Consider the following 25,131-nt stretch of genomic DNA (forward strand, 5'->3'; position numbering starts at 1 on the left):
CTTGAAATAATTCTTGTAGTTCATTAACGTGTATTCTCAATCAGTTTCTATTGTAAATTTGTAATTATATACAAAGCCGAAGTATTTTAATAATGAAATAACAGTACAATGAAGATTGTCGAAGCCTCGAAGGATTTCATGACATACGATCTCACATATCCTCTAGCTGAAGTCTTCTCATGCAAATAAAGAGAGCATAATTCTTCATGGGCAATGGCTCAAATGCTAAGCAACAATTTTGAATTCAACTATTTTCCTCCAAAATACCTATTGACTGATGCATTGACCATTATGTCATTACTTCATGCTTGTCAAAATACAACATAAGCTCGTTTCAGTTCTGTTAACCAACAGTCCAACACTCTAGTGACTGGATTTATGGCAATCACAATATATGAATAATTTTTTTTTTTTTTTACGGAGTCCTGCGGTGTCCCAAAGTATTCAACCAATGATTAATCTGTAATTGGGAGGTCTTATCAAATCAGAACGCTTCCTCCTCTCTGGCCACAAACAACAGTGTCGTGGATAGAACAACCCCCCAACCTTAATGCTTCACCTCTAGGCCACATGTTTGTTAGAAGGGAAATTGTATTTGCACATACCTTTTTCTTAATACACACCCCAAAAATTGGGGGCAGTACTTGAACTGGCTCCTGGTGTAAATCTTGAGGGTATTGAGATTGCAAGGGATGTCTGGAGGAGGCTTTCAAGCTTAATACCTCTCCTGCTGATGATCGGATTAAGCCCGACTCGTTAGTTGAGATGTTTATCTCACTTCCGGAGAATATATCCTAGTATCCTACCATGGTCAGGGATCAGTCCCAGCTCCTAGTTTATCAGCTGGTCAGGATACCGCGGCTGCCAATCTTTCAAAGGCATCAAAATCTCTGGTGCTTGCCCTGTTATCTTGTTCCCTCATTTTCAAATTGATATGATCGAAAATCTACGTTGGTGTAAGTGCATTGAATGCATTGTTTTTCATCATATATAAGTTATTGATAGTGCCCATGAAAATGTGCGCTCGCTTACAACCTAAACTTTTTACGTGGCTTGTGTGAAAAGTTAGATCTGGACGAGTAAATAATCTCATGTGTAACTTTGCGCCAAAATATCCTGATTTGAGGACATGATAAACATTTTGAGATGTGAGCGACGAGATCTATGTAACTCACTTTCACTAAAACATGCCAAAAAGTATCACATAATCCGATTTGGGATTTAGTGGATTTTAGAGAAGCTTGGTTATGTTTTTAATTTAGGATTTCATTTTCCTTTTCTGTGTTTGGATTATTTTCTTGCTCTGCAAGACTTTAGGATTTCTTGTAGAAAATGATTAATACTTGGATGATAGGCGTTTAATACAAAGTTATCAATTTATAGGTTTCATACCAGGCTTCAAGGTAAAAACAAAGAAGCGTCATAGAAGTACCCTAATAAGCATGTTCGTGTTCTCCACGGAGGCATTTTTTTGGTTGCAGAGTGATGCAAAGAGAACTAAGTCTTGGTGAACCCCTCCAAACAAAATTCGAAAGAGAAGGAATGGAAGACATTCCGATGGTTCCCATCAGAATAAGGATCTTTAATCAGTGAAAGCCGCTTTTGGACTGAACAGGCCTACTTATGATTCTGAACCAATCTTCGTATCTGAACAATGCAAATCTCCCTCTTATCCAATCCGAAAATGAGCAGTTTTGCTTGACCATGCAGACGTTGATATGCATGTTATTCTTTGAAAATTAAATGATGTGGTTGAAGTTGCTGTCCCCGTTGTGCCTATTTCAGTGCTTATAGTGCGTGTGACCATGCAGATTTCCATGAACTTTGTGGCGCCTATTAGAGTACGTGATCATAGTGGACTTGTTGGATTTCGAGATCATCGATTATTATATTTGGGAAAGCTTTGAAACACGAATCTGCATGAGCTTTGTGGCGCCTATTTTAGTGATCACTGGGGACTTAATTACTGGATTTCGAGATCATCGATTCAGATACTTGGGAAAGCTTGGAAACACAAGTAGATATATGCTCCCGAGTTCATTCCTTTAAATAAATCATCCATTGAGAGTTTGGAGAAAGTGAAACTCGACAGTTTGGAAGCTACTGTTAGAAAGACAGAATGTGCTATATGTATTCAGGGCCTTGATCGGTTTAATATGGAAGAAGAAGGTGTCAATCGTGATGATCAACAGTTCATGAGGAGTACTTAATTGTCTTCCTTGCTCCCGTAGATATCAAGAGGTGGTGACGATTGCTCGTCTTCCCTGCTCCCACCTTTCTGATAGATATCAACGGCAAATGACGATTAATTACTCGTCTTTCCCGCTCCCACCTTTTCCATGAAGGTTGCATTGTCAAGTGGCTAAGAACATCTCACTTCTGTGTTAGAATAAAAGTGGACCTATCATCATCTATATTCAGTTTACAATTGGATTTGAACTTATCATCATCTATATTCAGTTTACAATTGGATTTGAACTTTGATCATTAATAGGAGATGTATGTCTAGTACAATACCTAGAAACCTATTGAGACAATTATATCAAGCTCATAGGTTAGGAATCCATTAGTTCGATTGCAATTGTAATTCGAATTAGTGTTGCATTAGGTTTTCTAGTTGTTGGTGACTTGGTTTCTAAGAAACATCTTTATGGGAGGATTCTTAGGAACATAACTGATATATGTAGAAGTGTTGGTCCCTGCTTTCTCGGTCACAAAAGCATTAAGACGTCCTGCCCCATAGAAAGGAGCTTGTATTCAGAGACGAGGAGAAGATCAATACTAGCTACTGTCAACTTGTCTGTAGCAATGGCACCTAACAATGAAGAAGGTTAGTCTCTAAACTTATATTTTGGTTCATGTGGTCTTGATTAATATTCAGTGTGTTTATGTTCCTGTGAATTGATCTTGGTCTTGATTTGCTCATTCAGTTTAACATTCTGTCCCATGCGCCAATACCCAATGCCGACTGAGCAAGTAAGCGAGCCGCCCAAACTCTCAGGGGGAAAGATTCATTGGCCTATGGTGCTCATGGCGCATACAGGCTATAAACTTTTTTGCAGGATTATTAATGGAGGAATATTAAGCATTGATTAAACTTGTATTTATTGTGTTATTAGCCTTTTCAAAACTTGCTTTTGAATCTAAATATATAAAGAATTAAACTTATTTGTGTGTCTGTAATGTTTTACAATTATGTCAAATTTTTTCAATGTGCAAATATCCATCGATCCTCATGCATCTGCGTGTTAAGGATCTTGTGCTTCAGCCGGGAATTTGGAATGAGCAACTACTGAGGCCGACCTATATCTATCTCATGAGGCAGGGACTATTCTTTCCATTCCGCCTTCGGGAGGTAGTAGAGCGGACACGTACTATTGTTTGTTTGGTGCCTACACAGTCAAGTAAGGTTGTTGGCTAGCTGCAGAATTAAAGCAGGTGTCACAAAGAACAGTAAGTAGCAGCAGCAGGGAGCAGTGACGAGTGACGATCTGGGATTCAATTTGGAAACTGAATGTAGCCAAGAAAGTGAAGTTGTTTTTATATATGGAGGGGCTCGTCACAATTTTCTGCCTTGTGCTGCAAATTTGGTGAAGTGCCGGATCGGGAGCTCGGCTATGTGTTTTCTTTGTGGAGGAGGAGACTACTGTGCATTCTTTGTGGAACTGTGAAAAGGCAAGACAAGTTTGGAAGCATTCCTTTCTGAGTCGTGTGTACAAAAGTTGGAGGGAGCCCACTTTCATCGATCTGTTTACTCATATTCATCGAACTTCAACAAAAGAAGAATGCAGCTTTTTGCAGTGGTGGCGTGATTAATTTGGAAAAACAGGAAATAGTTTCTAAGTATGACAACAAATCACTTGTAATGCAAAGGAATCGTTGGAGTTTCTTTGAAGCAAACAAGCTTCCGGATGGCTTGAAACTTTGTCTGGCAGAAAACAATAAAAAGGTGGCCAATGTTATTACTGCACTGAATATGATAGGGCTTCACTTAAGTGAAGAAGGAGCTATATTGGATGTAATTCGAGGTTCTGCAGTACTGGAGGAAAATCCGTAGTTGGTTGCCTGCTCATGTGGCTGCAAGGCAAGCTTTGCATTTGGTGGGAGCGAGATATTGGAAGGAAGCAGGACACCGGCCATGGCTCGACGATTTATCAATGGATGATATGAATTCTTGATGTATGGGGGTAATGGAAAATGATTTGTGGCCTCAATTTTAGGTGTCATGCCATATCATCTACACAAATCACTTATTTGTCAAATCATGCCACGTAATTCTTGAGAAAAAGACCATTTTATCCTTCCAAAATCTAATAACTCTAAATTATTTTGGTTTTCTACCTCAAAAATTATTTTGGCTTTCTTCTTAAAAAAAATGGCTTTCTTTCATTTCTTTTTCATTACACTCATGCTTAGATTTAGATAACAATTTTTTTTTCTTCAATCAAGAGTAGAAAAAATTTCATGAAATTCAGTCAATAGATTTGCACGTACATTCGATTAACAGATTTGTATAACACATGTATATGAATTCAACCTTTGTTGGGTTCCTGCAAATTTTGAAAATATAATGTGAAAAATACATATTCATATAACTGTATTTATTCTTTTGTTCATTGTTTTCTCTTTATGTAGCTAGGGTTTAAAAGTTATTCAGATCTAAAACAAAAAATAGTCTTTCCCTTATATTTAGATTGTAGATGTTAATTAATGGTTGCTAACGTGTAATTTTTTCTTACCTCTTAATTTAGACATAAGTATTTCCCAAATTCAATTTACTAATGCTATATTTTTGTGGATGAAATTAATCAATATTTGGAAAGAAAAGTTAACGTCTATTTCTTGACACATAATTCAATATATTAATACCATTTGGGAAGAAAAATTAAATGATAAAATTTAATTAAATGAAGAAAAATATTGATCAAAGAATCTGTAGACATATCCCTTAAATTAATATATAATTAATAGCTAATATTTTTTTTCACCCAATTAAATTCATTAATGTAATTGATTCACCTCCTAACATCTAAAAGGAAATGTAAAAGGGTAAAGTTGGTGTTGAAATAGTATGATGTGGCAAGATATATTATATGGAATTGAAAATAAATTTTTATTTACTTACATGGCATGACACCTAGGATTTGAAGCCACAAATCTTAGGCCTCATTGAGGCCCTATATCATTGCCCTACTCGTTTTTACTTGTTCTGATCAAGCAAGATTTTTTAACGAGGCCACCTCAACTCCAATTTTGTAATTGATCAAATTTAATAATAAAATTTATCTTTGATAAACTGTGCGGTTGGAGAAAGATCTTAACTGACCAGTTACTAAAGTTTCCATTTTGAAGCTTTTAACTTCGAGTATGAAAGCGTTTCAGAGCAACTCTTTAGGTGGCGTTCGGTAACGCTTTCAAGTCATCTTTTTCATTTTATAAAATGAAAATGGCTTGAAAATGTGTTCGTTGGTTTGTTTTCAAAAATGCAGAAAATAATTTTTGAAAATATTTTTTTATTTTACTCGTAAAACAGGAATAGACGTTTTCACCTTTTCATTCTCATATTTTAGAAAACACGGAGATATATTTTCCAAAACAAAGAAAAAAAAGAACGTGCTCTCTTCTTCCATATTCTCACGTCGCTATCTTCTTCTCAGGTCTCTCTCTCATCTCTAGTCGCCGTCTTCTCTCGTTTTTGAAAATTATTTTCGGAATAAGCTACCGGACACATTTTCGGATCTCAAAAATCCAATCTTGTTTTCTCGTTTTTATTTTCAAAATCGATTTTTGAAAAATCATTTTTAAAAACGTTACCGGACAAGCCCTTAGCTTTTTGAATTGGTATTTTGAGTTATTTGATTTACATAATGAACTCCACAGCCTCCACACATGGTTACCAATTTTGAGAATAGATCAAGAACGACCGGAATTTGCATTTATATATATATGTTTTTTTCTCTTTTGGAAATATGAATAGGATATTTTACCAGCAAAATCTCCATGAATTTTGAAAAGTGATATTGAGATTCAAGTAGACTACACAGCAAGGGTGGCAAGAGAAGGTGTAGAGGGGAGGCAGAGTTGTGAATCAAACTCTGGTCCACCGTCCATAATAGTATGATATCAACTTGATTTGAAACTTCAGGCAACCAATACCAAATACCACGGGTCTTAAGTACAGTCGGGGAAAACTTGAGTTTGAAAGTGAAAACGGGGCTCCATAGTTTGTGGAGTAAAATGTAATTGTATACTTTTATAACTGTGATACTATCTTAAATAACTATAACGTATAGAAGTTTAACAATAGCAAATTGAGCAAATTATTTCTTTTATGATTAGTTAGCTTTAGAGTATGGAACTCATATTTTATGGGAATGTGGAGTGTTGTTCACATTGTAGAAGAGTTTATATGATTTGAGTATCTCCGTTCATTGTTCTCTGAGTGATGATTGACGAGTGAAAAATGATCTTATTTCTAAAAATGTTAATCGACACATGAACATTTTTCTGCTTATTTTTTTCTTTTTGATATAGGTAACTATGAATATAATGCTTGTTTAGAAAGATCTTCCACTTTATCACTCATTTGAACTTCCGCCTTATTCCTCCTCATGATGGCCCAAGATGGCTCAAGAGTACTAGACAATAAAGCATGAATAGTGAATACGTGCATGTGTGCAATGCCAAAAAAGTGCACGACACCATTTAGTCTAATAACATTAGTCTCCTTCACGAATAAGCTCATGTGTATTCTCAATTGCTAATGTAACAAAGAAATATATATTTAAAAAACTTGAAACACCCTAAATACCATTACTCTGCATTAAAAGTAACTTCTTTCATACTATTTTGTTTCAATAGAAATTACCTTTTTTTTTTTTTTTGAAAAGGGGATAGAAATTACCTTTATTATTGAACACAGTTGTCACGTGGAACGCTCGACTCACCCATCACACTCGGCAACACAAGGTAACCAGGCTACTTTAGATATTTCATGTACATAGCTGGGGATATATTGGGTATGAAAAATATATGTGGCAAATTGTGGTTGGTGGAATAAAATTCCCAAAAATTACCTAAAGTGGAAAAACCTAAATATATAATCCTCGCACTGATGTCACACCCTGATTCAGAGCCCAAAACCAACCCCCCCCGGGCATTAAGAGTCTCACCCCCTGAACTGTCAGTCGCGACGGTCCAAACCAAACTTGTCATAGTCTCGGACAAACTTCACACAGCCCAAAAACGACGCCGTGTGGCGGCTTAGCATGCTCCCTTGAGCCCATGGCTCCGCCGCTCAACACCGATTCTCCCATCTCTCGCCGCATCGTCCGCTCGTTCCTGGATTTCCTCAGCTCCGGTGACCCCTCTCTCTCTCTCTATTGCATCTCTTGTAAACTGAAATCATATTTAGGGTTACTGCTGCCTCATAATTCACCTGAGAATTGCGATTTCGTTTCGATAAATTTGATTTTGAAGTGTATAAAGTTTCACATTTTATCTTAGGCTGCATGTTCAGAATGTGCTTTGCTAATTGCTGTGGTGGTTTTAGAATCACTCACTGACTGTAAGTTTGTGTTGATTGGGGGCAGTTGAACCAGGTCCTGGTGTTAATGTTGAGGGTATTGAGATTGCAAGGGAATGTCTGGAGGAGGCTTTCAAGCTCAATACCTCTCCCGCTGATGATCCGATTAAACCCGAGTCGTTAGTTGAAATGTTTAGCTCACTAGGAAGCAACAAGCTTCCGGAGAATGTATCCTGTCATGGTCAGGGATCAGTTCCAGCTCCTAGTTCATCAGCTGGTCAGGATACCGCGGCTGCCAATCTTTCAGAGGCATCAAAATCTCTGGTGCTTGCCCTGTTATCTTGTTCACTCATTTAGAAATTGATATGAAGATCTACCTTGGTGTAAATGCATTGTTTTTTCATTCATAAATGAACTTGATAGTGGCCATGAAAATGTGAATTTGCTTACAACCTGATATTGGGAATTTAGGGAAAACTGGACCAAGGGAAATGTGCGGGTTAGTAAGACTTTTATTGTGTTTGAATGTAATGAAATGAGGATGTAAGAGGGTTATATAGGGTGTAATACATGATCAGGAAAGAGGAATAAAAAAACCGAGCTGGGTTCTTTTTTTTTCTTTCCTTTTGATTCATGCAAGTTGACGGTTACAAAAAGCTCAAGAAAGTAAAGGTTTCGATATAGCTAAGAATATAAATTTGAGATATAGTTAAAGGTTGATGTTTGTCGTATATTCTTTATGATCCTATTAGAAATGATCTCTTGGCAGTGGGGAAATAGAAGAGGAATATGCAACTCAATGAAGATTATCAATTTTTGGTAATATTTTATCATAGCTTAGTTTCTCATTGCAGCACTGAGTGTTGAATGGCCTAAATAGGCCTACTTTAATTGAGTTTGGTTATCCAATAAAGGATTAGATAACGGAAAATCCCTATTGTTTCCTGATTCTGGATATGTTCCTTATATGTTCTTCTTGATGCATTTGCCTTATTTATTTGAGATTAATACTTGAATGATGGTTTTACAGTTGCAGGCCTTGGGATATTTTTGAAGAGTAATTTAGTTACTATGGGATTTGATTTTTAGTATTGAATCTGACTCTATGTAATGTTTTATAATTAAATCAGGGTCAGGATTTGACGAGTAAAAACCATGAACTAGGTATTATTCTTCTTCTTTTTGCTGCTCCTCCCCCATTTATGTAAATCAGTCTCATCATTGGGTGCATTCCCTAAATGGGAACATTATATGTTGTATCTGCAATCAATTATATCATCTATAGAGACCTCGCTTCTATTCCAATTGCTGTTGATGTTAGTAAATGTACCATCTCTAAGTCTGTTTGCAATGAAAAGATCCTAAATTTGGAGAACTCGGATCCCTACGGAAATTATGGATTTCGTTGCAGAAGAGAGCTTATTTTGGGTGTGTGTTTGACTGATGTCAAATGATGGTTCTCTTAATGATAACCTAACCTGTAGAAAGGCTTGTAAAGGATAAAGTGAAATGCCGTATAAGACAATATGCCAGTGCAGTTAATCCAAGGATAGGTTGCATGTTTTATGGACAATTTTCTTGATATTATTAAATGGTAGTTTTCCATCCCTTCGGGGACATCTGACATTCTGATGAAATTAGAAATGGTATTTTTCCAAAAGAAAAAAGAATAAAAAGGGAAAAAGCTGAAACATTTTAATGTGTGGGTACTATGTGATGACCAGCACGAATTTTTTCATTTACTTGAAAACAAGATGGGGAACCCCTGGATTTGTCAAAGAATTCATATCGTATATTTATTACTTTTATTCTATAAGTGTGTGAGACAACTTGTGCACAGCATAACGACCCTTGGCATTTTCAATTGAATTACATAAAACTACTTTTTTTTCTTAAATGAGTTGGTTTATTAATGAAAATGTCCTCATAAAAGAGATAATGTCAAACATGATTAGTGTTAAATTATATCAGAAGGATCTTGCTCAAAGAAAACAAAAATTTTCTGAACTATTGATTTAATCTGTACATGAATGTCATATTTTCATTGAAATGAACTGGCAATGTACAATAAAATCAGTTACTGGATTTTGTACTTAAGTACGAGTGCAAATTGAATATGCTCTTGATAATCATATTATTGGCAGGGGAGTCAAAAGATGCTCTGTTTGGGCAATTCTTTTCTGCACTTGAGAGAACTAGTTCCTTTATGCCCTTGCCTGATGGTAGTGATGATCCAGTGAGATTAGAGAAAGCAACTCAATTTTTCCATGACGCTTTAAATGTATGCTCTCTCTCTCTCTCTCTCTTTCTCTCTCAAACACACAGACACGTGCACCCACAAACACGTAGTTTTGTTGCTTGAATGCCATTACTACTTTATATTGTACTAGGTAAATTTTGTGTGCTTAGATGTAATGTTCTCATATGTTCATGCTACTGTTTTACCTGTAAAGCCTTTCTTTTAATAAAAGTTAATGTGCCCCCCACCCGCTTCAGGAGATGGAAAGATCTGGATGTGAGGAATTCAGTCCTAAATACTTGGCTGAGACGTTGAAATCACAAGGTACTTAAAGCTCATTTATGCCTTCGGTTAGGTTCTTAGTCTGCAGCCTTTAAACTAATTTAACAATGTCAAATTGAACTGACCTAAATACCATTCATTTACATGCTCTCTCTCTCTCTCTCTCTCTCTCTCTCTCTCTCTCTCTCTCTCTTTCTGTGCTATAATTCCAGTTTCTGTTATTTAATATCCTTGGAAAAAACCAAAATGCATTTGATTTGAATAATTTCTGACCTTGCTTGGTGTTATTGATGAGAAAGGCGCTGGTCACTAGCTTCAATCTCGCTGGGTCATCAAATATGATGGTCTACATTCTGATAAATCTATGCAGACAAATTAACAGGATTTTTGTTGTTGTTAGGTAATAGGGCCATGCAATCGAAGCTGTATACCAAGGCAATTGAGTTGTATGACTGTGCTATTGCACTTTGTGAAAATAATGCTGTTTACCGCTGTAACAGGTGCGCCACCATCTTATCTTGAAATTTTTGATGCTAGTAATAATTCGTTAATAGTTTCCATTTTCTCGGTTTTCCTGGCCCAGAAAGATGAGTGTTTAATCTGATAAAACAACAAAGTTGCGACATAAGACGATCCTTCAGTATTAAGATTATATTCAATTCTAAAAAATGGTACCTTAGATCTTTATAAAAGTTTGAAAGGGAAATGCCAATTTTTCAATATATTTCCAGAGTTTCCCACATGTTAGTACTTCAGAAGGAATCATAAAATACAAAGAAACATAAGAAAACAAGGACAAGTTGGGAGAATTATTGCAGTTTTTGACCGTAAATCGATCTTACTTTAGTTAGCACTGTAGTAGCATGTTGAATCATTGTTCTGCTTTGTTATTGCTGTCTTGATACTGCAAATTACATACTTCAGGGCGGCTGCTTACACTCAGATACACAAATATGCTGAAGCAGTCAGAGATTGCCTTCAATCTATAGAGATCGACCCAAACTATAGCAAGGCATACAGTCGTCTGGGATTAGCTTATTATGCAGTAGGGAACTACCGTGAGGCTATTGATAAGGGATTTAAGAAAGGTTAGTAAGGAAATCTCTTTTGAGCACCATCCCAATGCGAAGGTTATATAGTGTATTACATAATGGGAAGCAAATCTATTAAAAGAAGGTGATAGTAACCATATTGATACCTAACTAGGGTTTTTACTCATGCAGCCCTGCAACTGGATCCAAATAATGAAGCTATCAAAGAAAATATTCGGGTTGGTTCTTGTGTACTTTCTTCTTTTCTGTATTTTTTGCAACTCCTTCTTTGACTGCTTTTCTTTCCTGAAACCAATAGGTGGCTGAGCTGAAATTGATAGAGCAGCAACAACGATCAGGATCTCATCAGGTAATGTGTCGATCTTCAGAAGAGTGCCCAGCTATTAATAGATAGGTTCATAGGTCTATAAAATTCTGTTAGGGGAGGGAAGGATATCATTTATTAACCGGGATTTTTACCCGGGATTTTTACGTCTTATTTCTTATTCAGAACAAAATAGTACAAGGAAAAAAGAGGTCGTCTTTTACTTGCAATTTTTTTCATTAATGTGATAATTTAATGCAATTACCGTGCTTCACTGCCTTTTTGAACTCTGAAGACAGTTCTAGGCTAACCACTATAGTCCACTACGCCACCAACATTAAGTATGACTGTTAACACTTAAGATATGTGCAATAATTTAGCACATGTATTGATGGTTGTACGTTACAATTTGTTATTCTGCCATTCTTCTAATTTACATAGTTCTTTCTTACTGCGAGTAACCTTTTCCTCTCTTATCTACCTAATACAGAACACAAGTTCATTTTCGTTTAGTAGTAGCAACGGTTCGGCTTCAGAACACCACAACCAATCTACAGGTGGGTCAAGTCAGGGTGCACCACCTCTGTTTGGTTCTATGCCATTCAATGCAGGTTCTGGTCCTGCTGATTTTGCAAATATGTTTATGAACATGGCTGCAAATGCATACCAAGGACAGCATTCTCAAGATAGCCAAGGTGATGACCATAGCAGCAATGTTAATGGTGTTGATGAACCGGAAATAATGGTTGACGGCAACATAAATGTTAATTTTGGAGAAATGCCTGCGGAGCTATCAGGAGCTTTGAGATCTGTGATGCAGATGTTTTCTGGGGCAACATCACAGGGAAATTCGCAGGATACTCCAAATGAAGGACCAAGACCAAACTAAACTAATGAGACATGTCAGAACTCTACTAAACTTTCTCACCACCATTGTGTATCGTAGTTAGTGGTTTTGTTTCTTCTCTGAAAAGTCTCTCAGTTGTATACACAGGCATCAACATCAAGAAATTAGAGTGAACAGCTAACTTTATATGTTAGACTTGGTTATCTTTCTATCAAAAGTTAATTTGTTTTGCAAGAAGTTGTAGGATATTTGTTCCCTTTTTTTTTGTTACACAAACCATTTGTTCTGAAATTAACTCTTCGTCACCTTGCCAGTTGCCAACCAGCATTTGGTGGATAAGACATTTCTCTCCAACCTAGATGATAAAAGTGTCAGAGTTTGAAGCTTCAAATTTCCTTATTCTCTTTGGCAATAAAGTATAATAAACTAAATTACGTATCAAAAAAAAAAAAAAATTTAAATTAAATAATAGTTAGTCTCTTGACACGTACTCTGTGTGTATCATTTAGTTTTTAGAAATTTGTGAAAAATAAATAAAAACTGGAAAATAAATGAATGGTGGGTAGTTATTTTCAAAATTTAATGGATAATATCAGTTCTCATAAAAATGTTATTTTTCTGCATATTAATAAACTATGAACATAACAGAAAGTTTAAAAACTTAACCATTCAAAGAAGAATTGACTTAAATTTATCTATAAAAGTAAACAAACCTTATTGCTTGCTTGAGTTGAGAACAATTTCAAATTTGCTACATTAGTCTTTTAAGTGTCGAGTACTTAAGTCTTAACAAATTATCCAGACCAAAAAGAAAAAAGTCTAAACAAATTAATGCCTAATAAATATAATTGGACCATTGTACCTACCTACCTCCCTACCCTTGACCCCCTGTGTATGACTCTGGTGGCCTAATCTCTCGTCTCTTACCTGAAAAGATGGGCATTGATTATTCAATTCTCTGGTTGAAGACAAAAAAAAGAAAGACACAGCAATTTCCTCCACATTAATTTGTTGGGCCCTATCCACATCGTACGGCCCATATTAGCCAAACCGGCGCCTTAAATTTGATAGCTGTGAGAAGCCAACAAAAAGAAGCAGAAGGAAGCCAACCCCACTCTGCTCAGTCTCTCTGAGTCTCCAACTCTCTTCTTCCTCGATCTCTCCGCCTCCCCTCTTAACAGATTCTCCCTTCGCCACCCTTCCACATTAAAACCCTTCGTTTTGATCTCCATCATCAAATTTCACACTCCCTCGTTTCAATCTCCAATCTGTTGCTTTCATCACCCTCCCCAATGCTGTTGAGCTGAATTCGTTTCCCGCTTCTCTGCTTTGGGCTTCCGCAAAGGTAATCTCCAGACTCAGAAAGCATGAGTCTTTTTTCGCTACAATGCCGCCTCCTTTTCTTTTCTATTCGCTTTTGAAATTTCGATCGTCTGCAATGTGCTGGGTTTGAGTTCATGGCTTTTCATACTTGCTTGCACAGAAAGAAAGAAAGAAAGAAAATTTGTCAAAAAAAAACTCACCTTTGATGTGTTCAATATTAGTTGAGTAATAAATAACATGCAGTAATGTATTATTTTTGGTTTTGACTAATTCACCTCCTTACTTGGAGAAGAATGTCAAGGATTATTTATTGAATGACAATTATTTTTATTATTATTTTGGATGCGTGATTGACCTTAGCTCTCTTCTCTTTGTGAAATATATGGTTGAAGAAGTGATTGAATCGATACCGTTCCATTTTCAGGGTTGGATTTAGGACATTGCGTTGGGAGTACACAGTTAGTTGTTGAAATATGGTTCCTACCTATGTTGTTGGTGCCCTTGTTCCGCTTTTGTTAACTCTTTTACTTCAGAAGTCCAAGAAGGAAACCAAACGGGGTTTGCTCGTTGATGCTGGTGGGGAACCTGGCTATGCAGTCCGGAACCATCATTCTACTTCCCCGGTGGAGTCAGCTTGGGAAGGGATTTCAACTCTTGCTCAACTTTTTGAGCAGTCGTGCAACCGATTCCAAAATAAGTGCTTTCTTGGGACCCGGGCATTGCTGGCAAGGGAGCTTGAAGTTACAAAGGATGGGAAATCCTTTGAGAAGCTTCATTTGGGAGACTACGAGTGGCTAACTTATGGGAAGGCATTTCAAGTTGTGTGCAACTTTGCTTCTGGTTTGAGTCGGCTTGGACATAAAAGGGAAGAACGAGTAGCAATCTTTGCTGACACTAGAGAAGAGTGGTTCCTTGCATTGCAGGTGCTTATCATATCTGATCTTCCTAGTTAAAGATTAATCATTCTTTTGACATTTTTTTTTGATATTATCTTTAGCCCAACTTAAATCTTCTAGAGCTCCACATATGGTGAGAATTAATTTTAGTTTACGTAAGCTATCGTTAGATTTTTCAAAATGGCAATATTTGTAAGTAATGAGAGATTTCTTCATGCCTCCATTGCCTTACCACTCCCAATTAAGTGCAACAAAGAAACAAATGGCTGATTCCTGAATTCTAATATGTTTTCTTATTTCAGGGTTGTTTTAGGCGCAATGTCACTGTTGTTACCATATATGCATCTCTTGGGGAGGAGGCTTTATGTCACTCATTAAATGAGGTTCTCTCTCTCTCTCTCTCTCTCTCTCTCTCTCTCTCTCATATTAAACAATATGTTTCCAATTTTCAAATGCTGTGATTTTCCTTTAATCATCCAAAAGTTGAAGCCTAGTTGGTGGGATTTTTCTTGGATTGGAAATGAACTGACTGTTGATTTCTTAGTATTTCATTTGATATAAGTTTTTTCATTTGCTCCGACAGATTTTGTTCTCACTAGTCACTACATTTTATCTTTCTCCAGACAGAAGTTACAACTGTGATTTGTGGGCACAAAGAACTGGAGAAACTTGTAGCCATAAGTGGACAACTTGACACAGTGAACCACATCATATGTATGGATGATGATATCCCATCTAGTGCTTCGTCTGTTGATAGCAGGTGGAGAATCACTTCATTTGCGGATGTTGAGAAACTTGGACGAGAAAACCCTGTTGATCCTGAATTACCTCTTCCTGCAGATATTGCGGTCATTATGTATACAAGTGGAAGTACAGGATTGCCCAAGGTTTGTAGCTTCTAACACACCGTGTTACTTTAGTTTACACTCATTTCATCCACACATGATGGTGATTGTTATTGTTCATTATCAACTGGGATGTTTATGAACACCTTGAAGGTCTGTGCAACATTTGTGTCGACACTATTTACTTTCCTCTTTATGGTTTGCAGTATCATTTTTGGGTCATATACGTAAAGTTTATAATGAGTTGTGGTTTAAAATAAGAGAAAGGTGCTTTTGTTCACTGTTAAATTTGCAACAATGATGCTTATGATTTGTAGTTAAACTCTACATTTTTCTTGTATACTTGTTTTGAACGCCCTTGGCATTTCAATTATTGCAGTTTACACGTTTATTTTTTCAAATGATAACAGCGGTAAAGCCCATTAATCCACCTTCACTTTTCACTTTGTACAGGGTGTAATGATGACACATGCTAATGTCCTAGCTGTTACTTCTGCTGTCATGACCATTGTCCCTGGTATTGGAACCAAGGATATCTATATGGCATATCTCCCCCTTGCTCATATCCTGGAATTAGCAGCAGAGGTATGGAGAATATGTAAGCTTGCTGGATTGCATGGCCACTGTAATTCCATGAGCTTTTTTTTTTTGTTTATTTGGTGATTGTTGTCTTGTTCCTATAAAAAAAACTGATCGTTGTTTTTAAGTTCATTTTTTTCTGCTTCTTGGTTTAACGAATTTTATTATTTATCTTGAAGAATGTCATGGTTGCTGCTGGAAGTGCTATAGGGTATGGATCTCCTTTGACTCTTACAGATACGTCAAGTAAAATAAAAAAGGGAACAAAGGGGGATGCAACTGCGCTTTTGCCAACTTTATTGACAGCTGTTCCTGCAATTCTTGATCGTGTTCGAGATGGGGTGCTCAATAAGGTAATTGAATCTTGTCATGCATATTGATATATACACTTGTAAATGCATATGCACATCTACTTAGATCATGCTGTGTGTGCGTGTGCGTGTCCTGGTTTTAAAATTATGCCTGTTTTGTCAACATTGCATCTTCATAATGCTTCAGGTAAATGCAAAAGGTGGGCTATCCAAGAAATTGTTTGAGTTGGCATATGCTCGTAGGTTGTCTGCTGTGAATGGCAGCTGGTTTGGGGCCTGGGGCCTGGAAAGGATTCTGTGGGACTTTCTTGTGTTTAGAAAGGTCCGTGCAATTCTAGGAGGTCGCATCCGTTACATGCTATCTGGTGGTGCTCCTCTTTCTGGTGATACTCAAAGATTCATCAATATTTGCATTGGGTTAGTATATGGACTCTGTGAGATGTAAAACATGTGAACCTTGACTTTTGCCAACCTATATCATTGTTACTTTTCTTGATCAAAACCACTAAAACACGAAATATGAGTAGGACCAACTTTTGAAGGAGATGAGTAAATTGTGATGGCCAAGTCTCAACTACAACTCTGGGTACTAGGTTAATATTAGAAGTCATTTCTTTCTAAAACAATTATGCTAATCTCTCTGCTTGCAATTCTGATGATTATACAAATGAACATAAATTCTAGTTGTAGTCATCTTGTGAGTCATCATGACCTGAAGTCATACCATAGAAAGAAATAAACATTCTATTGTTTAGAAAGGTTGACACAATAGAAAATCAGCACAATTGTAGATGATACTAGATCTTGAGCCCTTCTTTCAGCTTACGTAAGTGAACACTAGGGAATAGGGACAACAAGGGCTGAAAGGGAGCTCTCAGAATTGCAAATATCTGATGGCCTACCATGTATTGGTGTGGTATACACTTGTATTCTTTGTAGGCATGCTGTCCATTCATTCTATTAAATTCACTATGGTGCATGATGGCTAGTTCTTCCTTGTCAACTAAAAGTTTGTCTTTTTTTGTTTGTCTTTTTTCTTTTTGTTAATTTTCATTTTCTGTTTGTCTTTTCCTCCCTCTATTCTCAAACTATCACTTTTATGATTGGATGGCTATTGTCTATTGACAGTACTTCAATTGGTCAAGGGTATGGTCTCACAGAAACTTGCGCTGGCGGAACATTCTCAGAGTTTGGTGATACCTCTGTTGGTCGCGTTGGAGCTCCACTTCCCTGTTCATTTGTCAAGGTAAGGCTCATAGCCTCGTAAGTCCACTTACAATGTGCTTAACAGATAAATTTTTGGAGCAATGTGTCCTTCAGAGTTGCTTGATACCTACTCAACAGTTGTTTGGTAGTTTTCATTTTATCTATTGTATGAAAATTCTATTTCAATTCATATCTATAAATGGCTCATTCCTCTGTTTCTGAGGCCTAGAGGTGATGGAGTTTATTCATTTCAAAATCTAATATTCTGTATCCAGTTAATTGATTGGCCTGAAGGAGGATATCTGATTAGTGATTCCCCAATGCCTCGTGGAGAGATAGTCATTGGTGGTCCAAATGTTACAGTCGGTTATTTCAAAAATGAAGAAAAAACGAACGAATCTTACAAGGTAGAACGTTTTGATATAGCTTACCTGCATACTTTGATTTGGACTACCCAGACGACAATTGTTCATTGTAGTCTTAACTTTGCTGATTTATTTTTATTCTTCTTGTTTTGTGTAAAGGTTGACGAGAAAGGAATGAGGTGGTTCTATACAGGTGACATCGGGCAAATTCATGCCGATGGTTGCCTTGAGATAATTGACCGTAGGAAAGATATAGTTAAGCTTCAACATGGGGAGTATGTCTCCTTAGGAAAGGTACCAGTTTTCGAAAATGCAACTCTTCATTGCATTCCTTCTTCAGTGACTGATATTTCCTTTTTACAGGTTGAGGCTGCTCTTTCAGTGTGCCGCTATATTGACAATATCATGGTGCATGCTGATCCTTTTCATAGTTACTGTGTGGCTCTCGTGGTTGCTTCTCGAACCACAGTGGAAGATTGGGCTGCAAAGCAAGGAATTACTTTTAGTGAGTTTTCAGACTTGTGTGAGAAAGAAGAAACCAGAAAAGAAGTGCAAGCATCACTGTTAAAGGTATGTCTATATTCTTGATAAGTTTCCTTTACTTTGAGCTCAACTATACGCGCCCCGCATCCCCTCTGTAAAAAGCTTTGAATGTGAAGGAAACTCTTATATGCGTTATGCATCTCACGAGCATTACTCAATTATCAGTGTACAACTTCTTTTCAGCAGCGCAAGATATCTGTTCAAACTTGATTGCATTTGGCCCTGGCTTGCTGAATTATGATCAAATTACATGTTTATAATATTGTTTAGAATCTTGAGTTCCTATGGTCTGAGCTTAATACAGACTCAGATTGGCATTGTTCCTTATAGTCGTCCGGCAGATTGTTTTCATTGCACATTATTTATTTGTTACAAATAACAAAAATGTGTTATTCTTGTTAGTCAGTCTTCTGTAATCATTTATCATTTTTGTTGTTGAAACACAAATAACCTTCCAGTCTATCATACGAAGCTTTCTTCTTGACTTTTAACTAGTTACTTGTTCATTCAGCTTCCTCCCCTTGTGCGGGCTTGGTGGTATTATATACATTGATTTGATCTGTTTTAACTATTTACATTCCATCACCAGGAAGCAAAGAAGGCGCGTTTGCAGAAGTTTGAGATCCCTGCAAAAATCAAATTGCTTTTTGAGCCATGGACTCCTGAAAGTGGCCTGGTCACCTCAGCTCTCAAGCTCAAAAGAGATATCATTCGGAAGGCTTTCTCTGAAGACCTCTCCAAGTTATACGCTTGATGATTATTCACAAAAAATGGGCTTCTTCTTTGGTGTGCAAAATCTTGATGACCCTGCTAGATGGAACCCTATCTGTCCTTTTTTGCCTTTCTAGATGTAATGCAAGCCAAGGATTAGTGTTAGGAAAAAGTCAGAGAGAAGAAAAATTAAGCATGCCTAGAGTTTAATATAGTTCCTTACTCCAAACAATAAATATAGTAGTTGTTCCAATTATATTAGCTACTCAAGCAAAATGCTTAGCTTTTTGAATTGGTATTTTAAGTTCTTTGATTTACAAAATGGACTCCACAGCCTTCACTTCGTACAAATTTTGAGAATAAATCAAGAACGACCAGATGGGATCTTGTACCAGCAAAATCCCCATGAATTTTGAAAAGTGATGTTGGGATTCGAATAGACTCACAGCAAGGGTGGCAAGAGAAGGTGTACAAGGGAGGGAGAGTAGTGAATCAAACTGTGGTCCACTGTCCATGATAATATGATATGAACTGATTTGAAACTTCAGACTACCTAACCTAACTAGACCGGTAGCATAGCCATCCCCACTCCCCCTAGGCTAGGCTCCCCATGTTCCCTTTGATTTGTATGTTTCCATCATCTTTTATTACTTTTCTCTTTATCATCTTCTATTGGATCTCAGTGTCACTTCCCTTTTCCTCTCATTTCTTTCATCACTTTCTCCCATCTCCCACTAATTTGTGTTCTTAAATTATTGCATTGCCTTAACAGTGTTGTTGGGTAATCAATTGATCTTCCATTTGATTTTTTTTTTTTTTTTTCAGATTTTGTTTGGCCATCTCTAATAAGTGATTTAGAAAATAAACGGTTTTGATTGTAACATCACTAACATCATACTATTGATGGAAAAGAGTATAATAATATGTATAATCGCTTCTAAATTGATTTGGATCTAGGTACTATCTTTGCCTTTTGCCTTAAAAGGTATCTCCACTTAAGTTTGTCTTTCCCACTCAATTAAGTTCGTACTATAAAATGTTAATCTTAGTGCAAATAAGCCATAAGGACAATCGTAATCACTTCTTCGAATATTTTCAAAACAAATCTTCATCTCACAAGAATTCATTCATTCATGTGCATTATTGTTGGATTAATATCTCATTTCTTATGCGTGCAAGACTTCTACCCTTCTCGATTTTGGACACTAACTATGACCAATGTTTCTTGAATTACGGTTAGATGTTTCGCCAAAACTAACGAGAGATCTATGTCATAATTTGCAAGAAACCCAAAATATCACCTTTCGGAGATTAGAGGTGCGGTACAAAAATGTCTCCAAACTTTTGAAAAGGAAAAAGACTTTCCTTTCACAAATTTGATGAACACTTGCCTTTCCTTGTTTCCCAATAATTTTGCAACATCTACGCTTTAGCTAGATTATTTTGTATTTAAACTTATCTTATCGGAGAAAGCCGAGAACCACAAGTTACAAGACTCAAAGAGCACTCAATAAAATTGCCTCATGCGGCCTTCGTTGGAGTTCATGCACTCTAGAGTCCTAAACAGCTTACTTTGCATTCTGTCTATGCTTTAGGTTCTAGTGCCCTACATAAAGTGGCAAAAAACAAGTGGGAGTCGCTTTTCTTGACTTGAAACCCACATGCAAGTCCTTTTGAGTTTGGGACAACTTCATCTCCGATATGGTTTTCGATAGGGTTGGTTTGTTTTCTCAAATTTATACCCTAAATAATTAAAAAGTCTTCACTATTTAGGAAAGTACAATATGTCTACGATTAGTCATACTCGAATTGACATCGTGGGGTAGTTTTCATTATTTTCTTTTTTCTTCTTCTATAGGGAGCAGAATTGTCTATGCTGCTAGAAGCCTAAAAAGTCTAGAATAATTTTTTTATTTTTTTTTATTTTGGAGAAAGGTCTAGACTCTAGAATAATTAAGACCAGAAAATGCTGAATCTATTCAAGCTCTTGGGTCAAATCATGAGAGGGTTTCCATATACTTCACTTTCAGAAACTTCTTAATGGTCCAAGAAGTTAAAGACACCTAAATCCTTTCAAAAGTTGAATTACTCATTTGACATAGATGATTTGCAAGTATATATAGTTTATTATTAAAATAATTGGGTGATCAAATATCCGAACTTAGTTCACTATTCTAAACTCAATTTGTCTGATCGACATTGAATGTCTATAAACTCTAATTCTTAGAACCTTAATTAACTTTTCTATTGTAGTTCGATATCAAGTTCATGATTGTATTATCATTTATTTGTGCCTTTAGTCAAATTACTCGCCCAACATTTGTTGTCCCTCAAGTATTTGCACTGAGGGAGCAATGTATTTAATAGTTGGATTTGACACTAACGGTTGAAATCAACCATTTAATAGCCATCTCCTAAAAAAATAAAGAAAACCATTTAATAGCAATTGCTTTCATTATTAACCGATTTAATTATTTGTTCATAAGGTAAACCTAAATATGATTTAGAACCTTCTCCTGTTCTTTGGTCAATGAAGCTTCTTCCATGTGTTGAGGAAAACACAGCTACTTTACTTTACACGGTTTTGACTCTTGCACCTGGGAATTGGCCAGGTTAGTAAAACCAAATGCTACACTGGTGACATTACTCATAATTTATTCAAAATTTTGTAATTTTAATATTTACCCAAGAAAACAAAACACCCCATTAGACTAATTTAATTTTTATTGTTAATCTCTTGACATGCACTTCATTTATATAAAATAGTAAATAGACGTAGAGATTTTCTAATAAATAAAAGAAACACCGAGTGTAATGAAAAGTTTTAAATATTCTCGACCATTCTAAATTAGAAAGAGATTTAGAGCATCGACGTGCACTTACACAAATAAAAATGGATGGTTAGATAACATCAGGTACACTTTTTGGCTACTGAAAAAAAAAAATTAACTATAAATATCAAGAGTTAAAATCACATTATGAATGCTGAATTGCTTACACTATCGGTATGTATAAAAAAGAATTTACAAGATTTTATACTGCCCTAAATTGATATGTGTGGGCCCACCTCATGATAACTCCGTTGATCCGAATGCTCCAAACTATAAATGTCTCCACCGTCTTACACATGGTGTGTATTCTCACTTCTCAGAGACCCAGCTCCATATTCCTCCTTTCGGTGACCTGAACAGATATTTGAGGCAATAAACACTTGCTTCTCTTCTTCTTCTTCTTCTTCTTCACTCTTATCCAGCTTTCAACCATGAACATGAACAATGGGTATAGAGAACCAGACAACTCGTTTTGCTATTTCCACCCCAAAGAAGTGGTTGTGGGCGTCTGTGCCCTGTGCTTGACTGAGAGGCTTCTCGTATTGGCTGCCAGAAAAGGCCACCATAGAAGCACCCAAAGCTTCAGTCACAGACCCATTACTCTTCCAAAGATCTTTGCTTTCAGCTCTTTCCTCAATCGGAAGCCAGATTACTTGGATCAAGAAGCTTCCACCAGCCAAGAAGGTAATTTTTTTTTTTTCCATCTGGGTGGTGGTAAAGTTGTGATCTTTATGCTTAATTTGCGGAGTTTAGTGAACAGGGAATGTTCTGTGATATGGATTCAGGATTTTTATGTGTGAGTGTGTTGTTTGTATGATTAAATTGCTTTATTGGGTAATAATGACAAAATTATGGTCAAAGTATAGGCTAATGTAGAATTATATAATGCCAGATTGAAGACAAAGGCTTCAATTTTCTTAATTACAGTGGTAATTCAACACCCATTTGAAGATGTAAAAGTAAAACCAGTTGTAGAAATTGGGATTTCAGGGACATGCATACTTGAATTTGAAGCCATTTTTTTTTTCTGGGTCCATGAAATAGTCTAATCATTCATGATTTACTATAGGGATATTGGTAGAAATAGCCAGTAAATTCTGAATAAAATCACCAAAAAGTAAAACCATGAAGCAGTCTAGTTTGACGAATTCCCAAAAAAGCTGCATCCTTTTGTGCCAAGCTTTGTGACTTTGTTGTTTTCAAAAGTGAGAATTCCTGCGACTTTATTTGATTTTGTGCAATTACATTTGTTTCACTTCAAAATGAGCAAAAAAGGGCACTAAACTCCTTCAATAATATGTTATTATTAAAAAAATGCCCTCTTTAGACAAATCTCAAAGGTTCAACGTTCTTCGATTATTATTATTATTTTTTTAAAAAGAATTCTTCGATTATTTTAATCAGCTTAGTTTGATTATTTAATATATTAAAGAGCAGCAGATAGTATGATCATTAGTTCATTACAGATTACCTTATTTTTTGTTGTTGTAACTTCCAATGCTTTTCTCTTTTCTCTCTTTGCTTAGACTCTACCCTTGCTCTTTCCATACCAACTATCTATAAGTAATTATGAAAGTTCACTTGACTAATATATTCTGTTAGCATTCACATAGCTCAAGTGGTATGAGCAGTTGAGCTATCATTAGCCCATATTAAAAGCAAAATAAAGATATTAACCAAATCCTAGAAGTCACTCTTTCTTCATTGAATTATATGCATGTGTTTTTATTTGATCATGCAAAGTCAGGCAAATGAGAATCTATGAGGGGCCTATTGGGTCTTTTCTGGAGTTCATTTTGATGGCTAACTCACCAATTAATCCTGTTCTGAGCATATTTATGAATAACTGTATATAGAAGTATCATCAGTAAAGAATGTGCATGTCCCTGAATTTCTTGAATTAATCGCAAACTCACAATGTGAATGTGTTTTGCAGATTCATTCATATCAATCAAGTTTGAAGAGAATGGAGTTGCCTCGTGGGAAAAGAACAAGGTATCCAAAGTCTCTTTAGACCATTGCAACATGCCCTGGAATCACAACTTTAGCAAAGACTCCAAGGATGCCAAGGAGACCAAGAGTGTGATAGAGCATGGGAAAGCTCATACACCACTTAGGTGGCGGAAGCGGATCGGACATCTCTTCCAGCTCAATAGATGGAAGAGATCCAACAAGGGCAGTGTGTGCCATGTGAGCAACAAGGTAGAAGGAGTCAAGGTAAGGAAGGGCTGGATAAGAAGTCTGACAAAGAGGAGAGGGTCCATGGAATAAAGGAGCTCGTACAGAAAGTGACACAAGTCTCTCCTCCACCATACTCATATGTGGGTAGAAGCTCACTAAAGCCATATAATTGAGGGAGGTAGAGTCAAATTCTTTACTTTATCATTCCTTAAAAATGTGCTTTGTTTGCTTTCAACTCTTTGAGCTTCTTCTTTTCCTTTTGTTTCCTCCATTTCTTTAAACAGTACAGGCTGTAAAAGGGTTGTTGAAATATGCTTTGGTTTCACATTTTTATGAAATATAAAGATTACTTTGTAAGTGTTTGTTTTCCTCTCCCATACCAAACATTGTAAAGCTAGACCCATGTTAGGTTCACAAAGTGGGAAACAATGGAGCAAAGGCCCCATTCTTGTGGTTCTGGAACTTGTCTATTATCTTGTTCCCTTCTCCCTCCCATTAAGAAGCTCAAAATGGAATTGTAAGTCACCATTACATGGTATTAATGTCTTAACATGTGCTTAATGATGGATTAAGAATGTTGTTAATGAAGGTCTCATTTATGTTATTCTCTCCCCATGTGCAAGTCATCATCCATGTGATGGTACCTGGCAATTGTGATTAGGTCAAATTTGTTTACTTGTCTCCTTCATTGCCGCAATTTGCCCCAAGTTCTGGCTTGCCCAAACCATCGGAGGACCATTGATCTTTTCTTAGAGTATGGACCACAGGGTAGCCTTTTGAAAAGTTTCTTATTTGGTGGATGAAAATGACAAGACTTGAATTTTCACCCAACTTCATCAATTAGTAGAGGTATAAAATAAGTCAGACTGATATGACAGACATAATACGGTTTAGAATGAATCTGATACAGTAAGACACAATCTACACTTTGTCATACTAGGCACGATATATCATGTCTAAACAAATTGTTCTTAACATGGGCATAAACTAGGGTGGACATGATTATGAGTGTGTCCAATCTGACTCCATTACTGTTTTTATGTGAATGAAAATTCCTCACACCTAGGATAAAATTAGCTTAGAAGTTTCAT

At 36.5% G+C, this 25,131-nt stretch overlaps 3 protein-coding genes across 4 annotated transcripts; all 3 read left to right on the forward strand.

The window, feature by feature from the left end:
- Positions 1–7,141: 7,141 nt before the first annotated feature.
- Positions 7,142–12,499, forward strand: LOC112173501 (small glutamine-rich tetratricopeptide repeat-containing protein). Its single transcript, XM_024311137.2, has 10 exons — positions 7,142–7,360; positions 7,593–7,849; positions 8,656–8,689; positions 9,670–9,806; positions 10,022–10,088; positions 10,447–10,546; positions 10,971–11,134; positions 11,270–11,316; positions 11,397–11,447; positions 11,893–12,499. The coding sequence occupies exons 1-10, from the start codon at positions 7,285–7,287 to the stop codon at positions 12,289–12,291; spliced, it is 1,332 nt and encodes a 443-aa protein (XP_024166905.1). The 5' UTR covers positions 7,142–7,284; the 3' UTR covers positions 12,292–12,499.
- Positions 12,500–13,321: 822 nt separating this feature from the next.
- On the forward strand, positions 13,322–19,350 carry LOC112172583 (long chain acyl-CoA synthetase 9, chloroplastic). 2 transcript variants are annotated; one of them, XM_024309985.2, is made up of 12 exons: positions 13,322–13,594; positions 13,997–14,495; positions 14,771–14,851; positions 15,092–15,355; positions 15,767–15,898; positions 16,072–16,245; positions 16,391–16,620; positions 17,332–17,449; positions 17,685–17,816; positions 17,934–18,068; positions 18,138–18,344; positions 18,907–19,071. In XM_024309985.2, exons 2-12 carry the CDS (start codon positions 14,046–14,048, stop codon positions 19,069–19,071), a joined length of 2,088 nt encoding a protein of 695 aa, XP_024165753.1. In that variant the 5' UTR covers positions 13,322–13,594; positions 13,997–14,045. The 2 variants fall into 2 exon arrangements, with proteins under 2 accessions (XP_024165753.1, XP_024165754.1); XM_024309986.1 differs by lacking the exon at positions 13,322–13,594 and having other exon boundaries at positions 14,046–14,495; positions 18,907–19,350.
- Positions 19,351–22,155: 2,805 nt separating this feature from the next.
- On the forward strand, positions 22,156–24,588 carry LOC112169150. The gene is made up of 2 exons (XM_024306135.2): positions 22,156–22,543; positions 23,796–24,588. The coding sequence occupies exons 1-2, from the start codon at positions 22,291–22,293 to the stop codon at positions 24,128–24,130; spliced, it is 588 nt and encodes a 195-aa protein (XP_024161903.1). The 5' UTR covers positions 22,156–22,290; the 3' UTR covers positions 24,131–24,588.
- The last annotated feature ends 543 nt before the right edge of the window (positions 24,589–25,131 follow it).

Source organism: Rosa chinensis, chromosome 6 (genome assembly GCF_002994745.2).
Source record: "Rosa chinensis cultivar Old Blush chromosome 6, RchiOBHm-V2, whole genome shotgun sequence".
Taxonomy (NCBI): Eukaryota; Viridiplantae; Streptophyta; class Magnoliopsida; order Rosales; family Rosaceae; genus Rosa; species Rosa chinensis.

Bases quoted from the DNA above. Each gene is read 5' to 3' on its own strand.
- LOC112173501 (XM_024311137.2), top strand. From the start codon at position 7,285: ATGGCTCCGCCGCTCAACACCGATTCTCCCATCTCTCGCCGCATCGTC. The intron at 9,807-10,021 runs GTATGCTCTCTC...CACCCGCTTCAG, and splicing joins TTTTCCATGACGCTTTAAAT to GAGATGGAAAGATCTGGATG. The intron at 11,135-11,269 runs GTTAGTAAGGAA...TTACTCATGCAG, and splicing joins TGATAAGGGATTTAAGAAAG to CCCTGCAACTGGATCCAAAT.
- LOC112172583 (XM_024309985.2), top strand. From the start codon at position 14,046: ATGGTTCCTACCTATGTTGTTGGTGCCCTTGTTCCGCTTTTGTTAACT. The intron at 14,852-15,091 runs GTTCTCTCTCTC...ATCTTTCTCCAG, and splicing joins TATGTCACTCATTAAATGAG to ACAGAAGTTACAACTGTGAT. The intron at 17,450-17,684 runs GTAAGGCTCATA...TTCTGTATCCAG, and splicing joins TTCCCTGTTCATTTGTCAAG to TTAATTGATTGGCCTGAAGG.
- LOC112169150 (XM_024306135.2), top strand. From the start codon at position 22,291: ATGAACATGAACAATGGGTATAGAGAACCAGACAACTCGTTTTGCTAT. The intron at 22,544-23,795 runs GTAATTTTTTTT...TGTGTTTTGCAG, and splicing joins AGCTTCCACCAGCCAAGAAG to ATTCATTCATATCAATCAAG.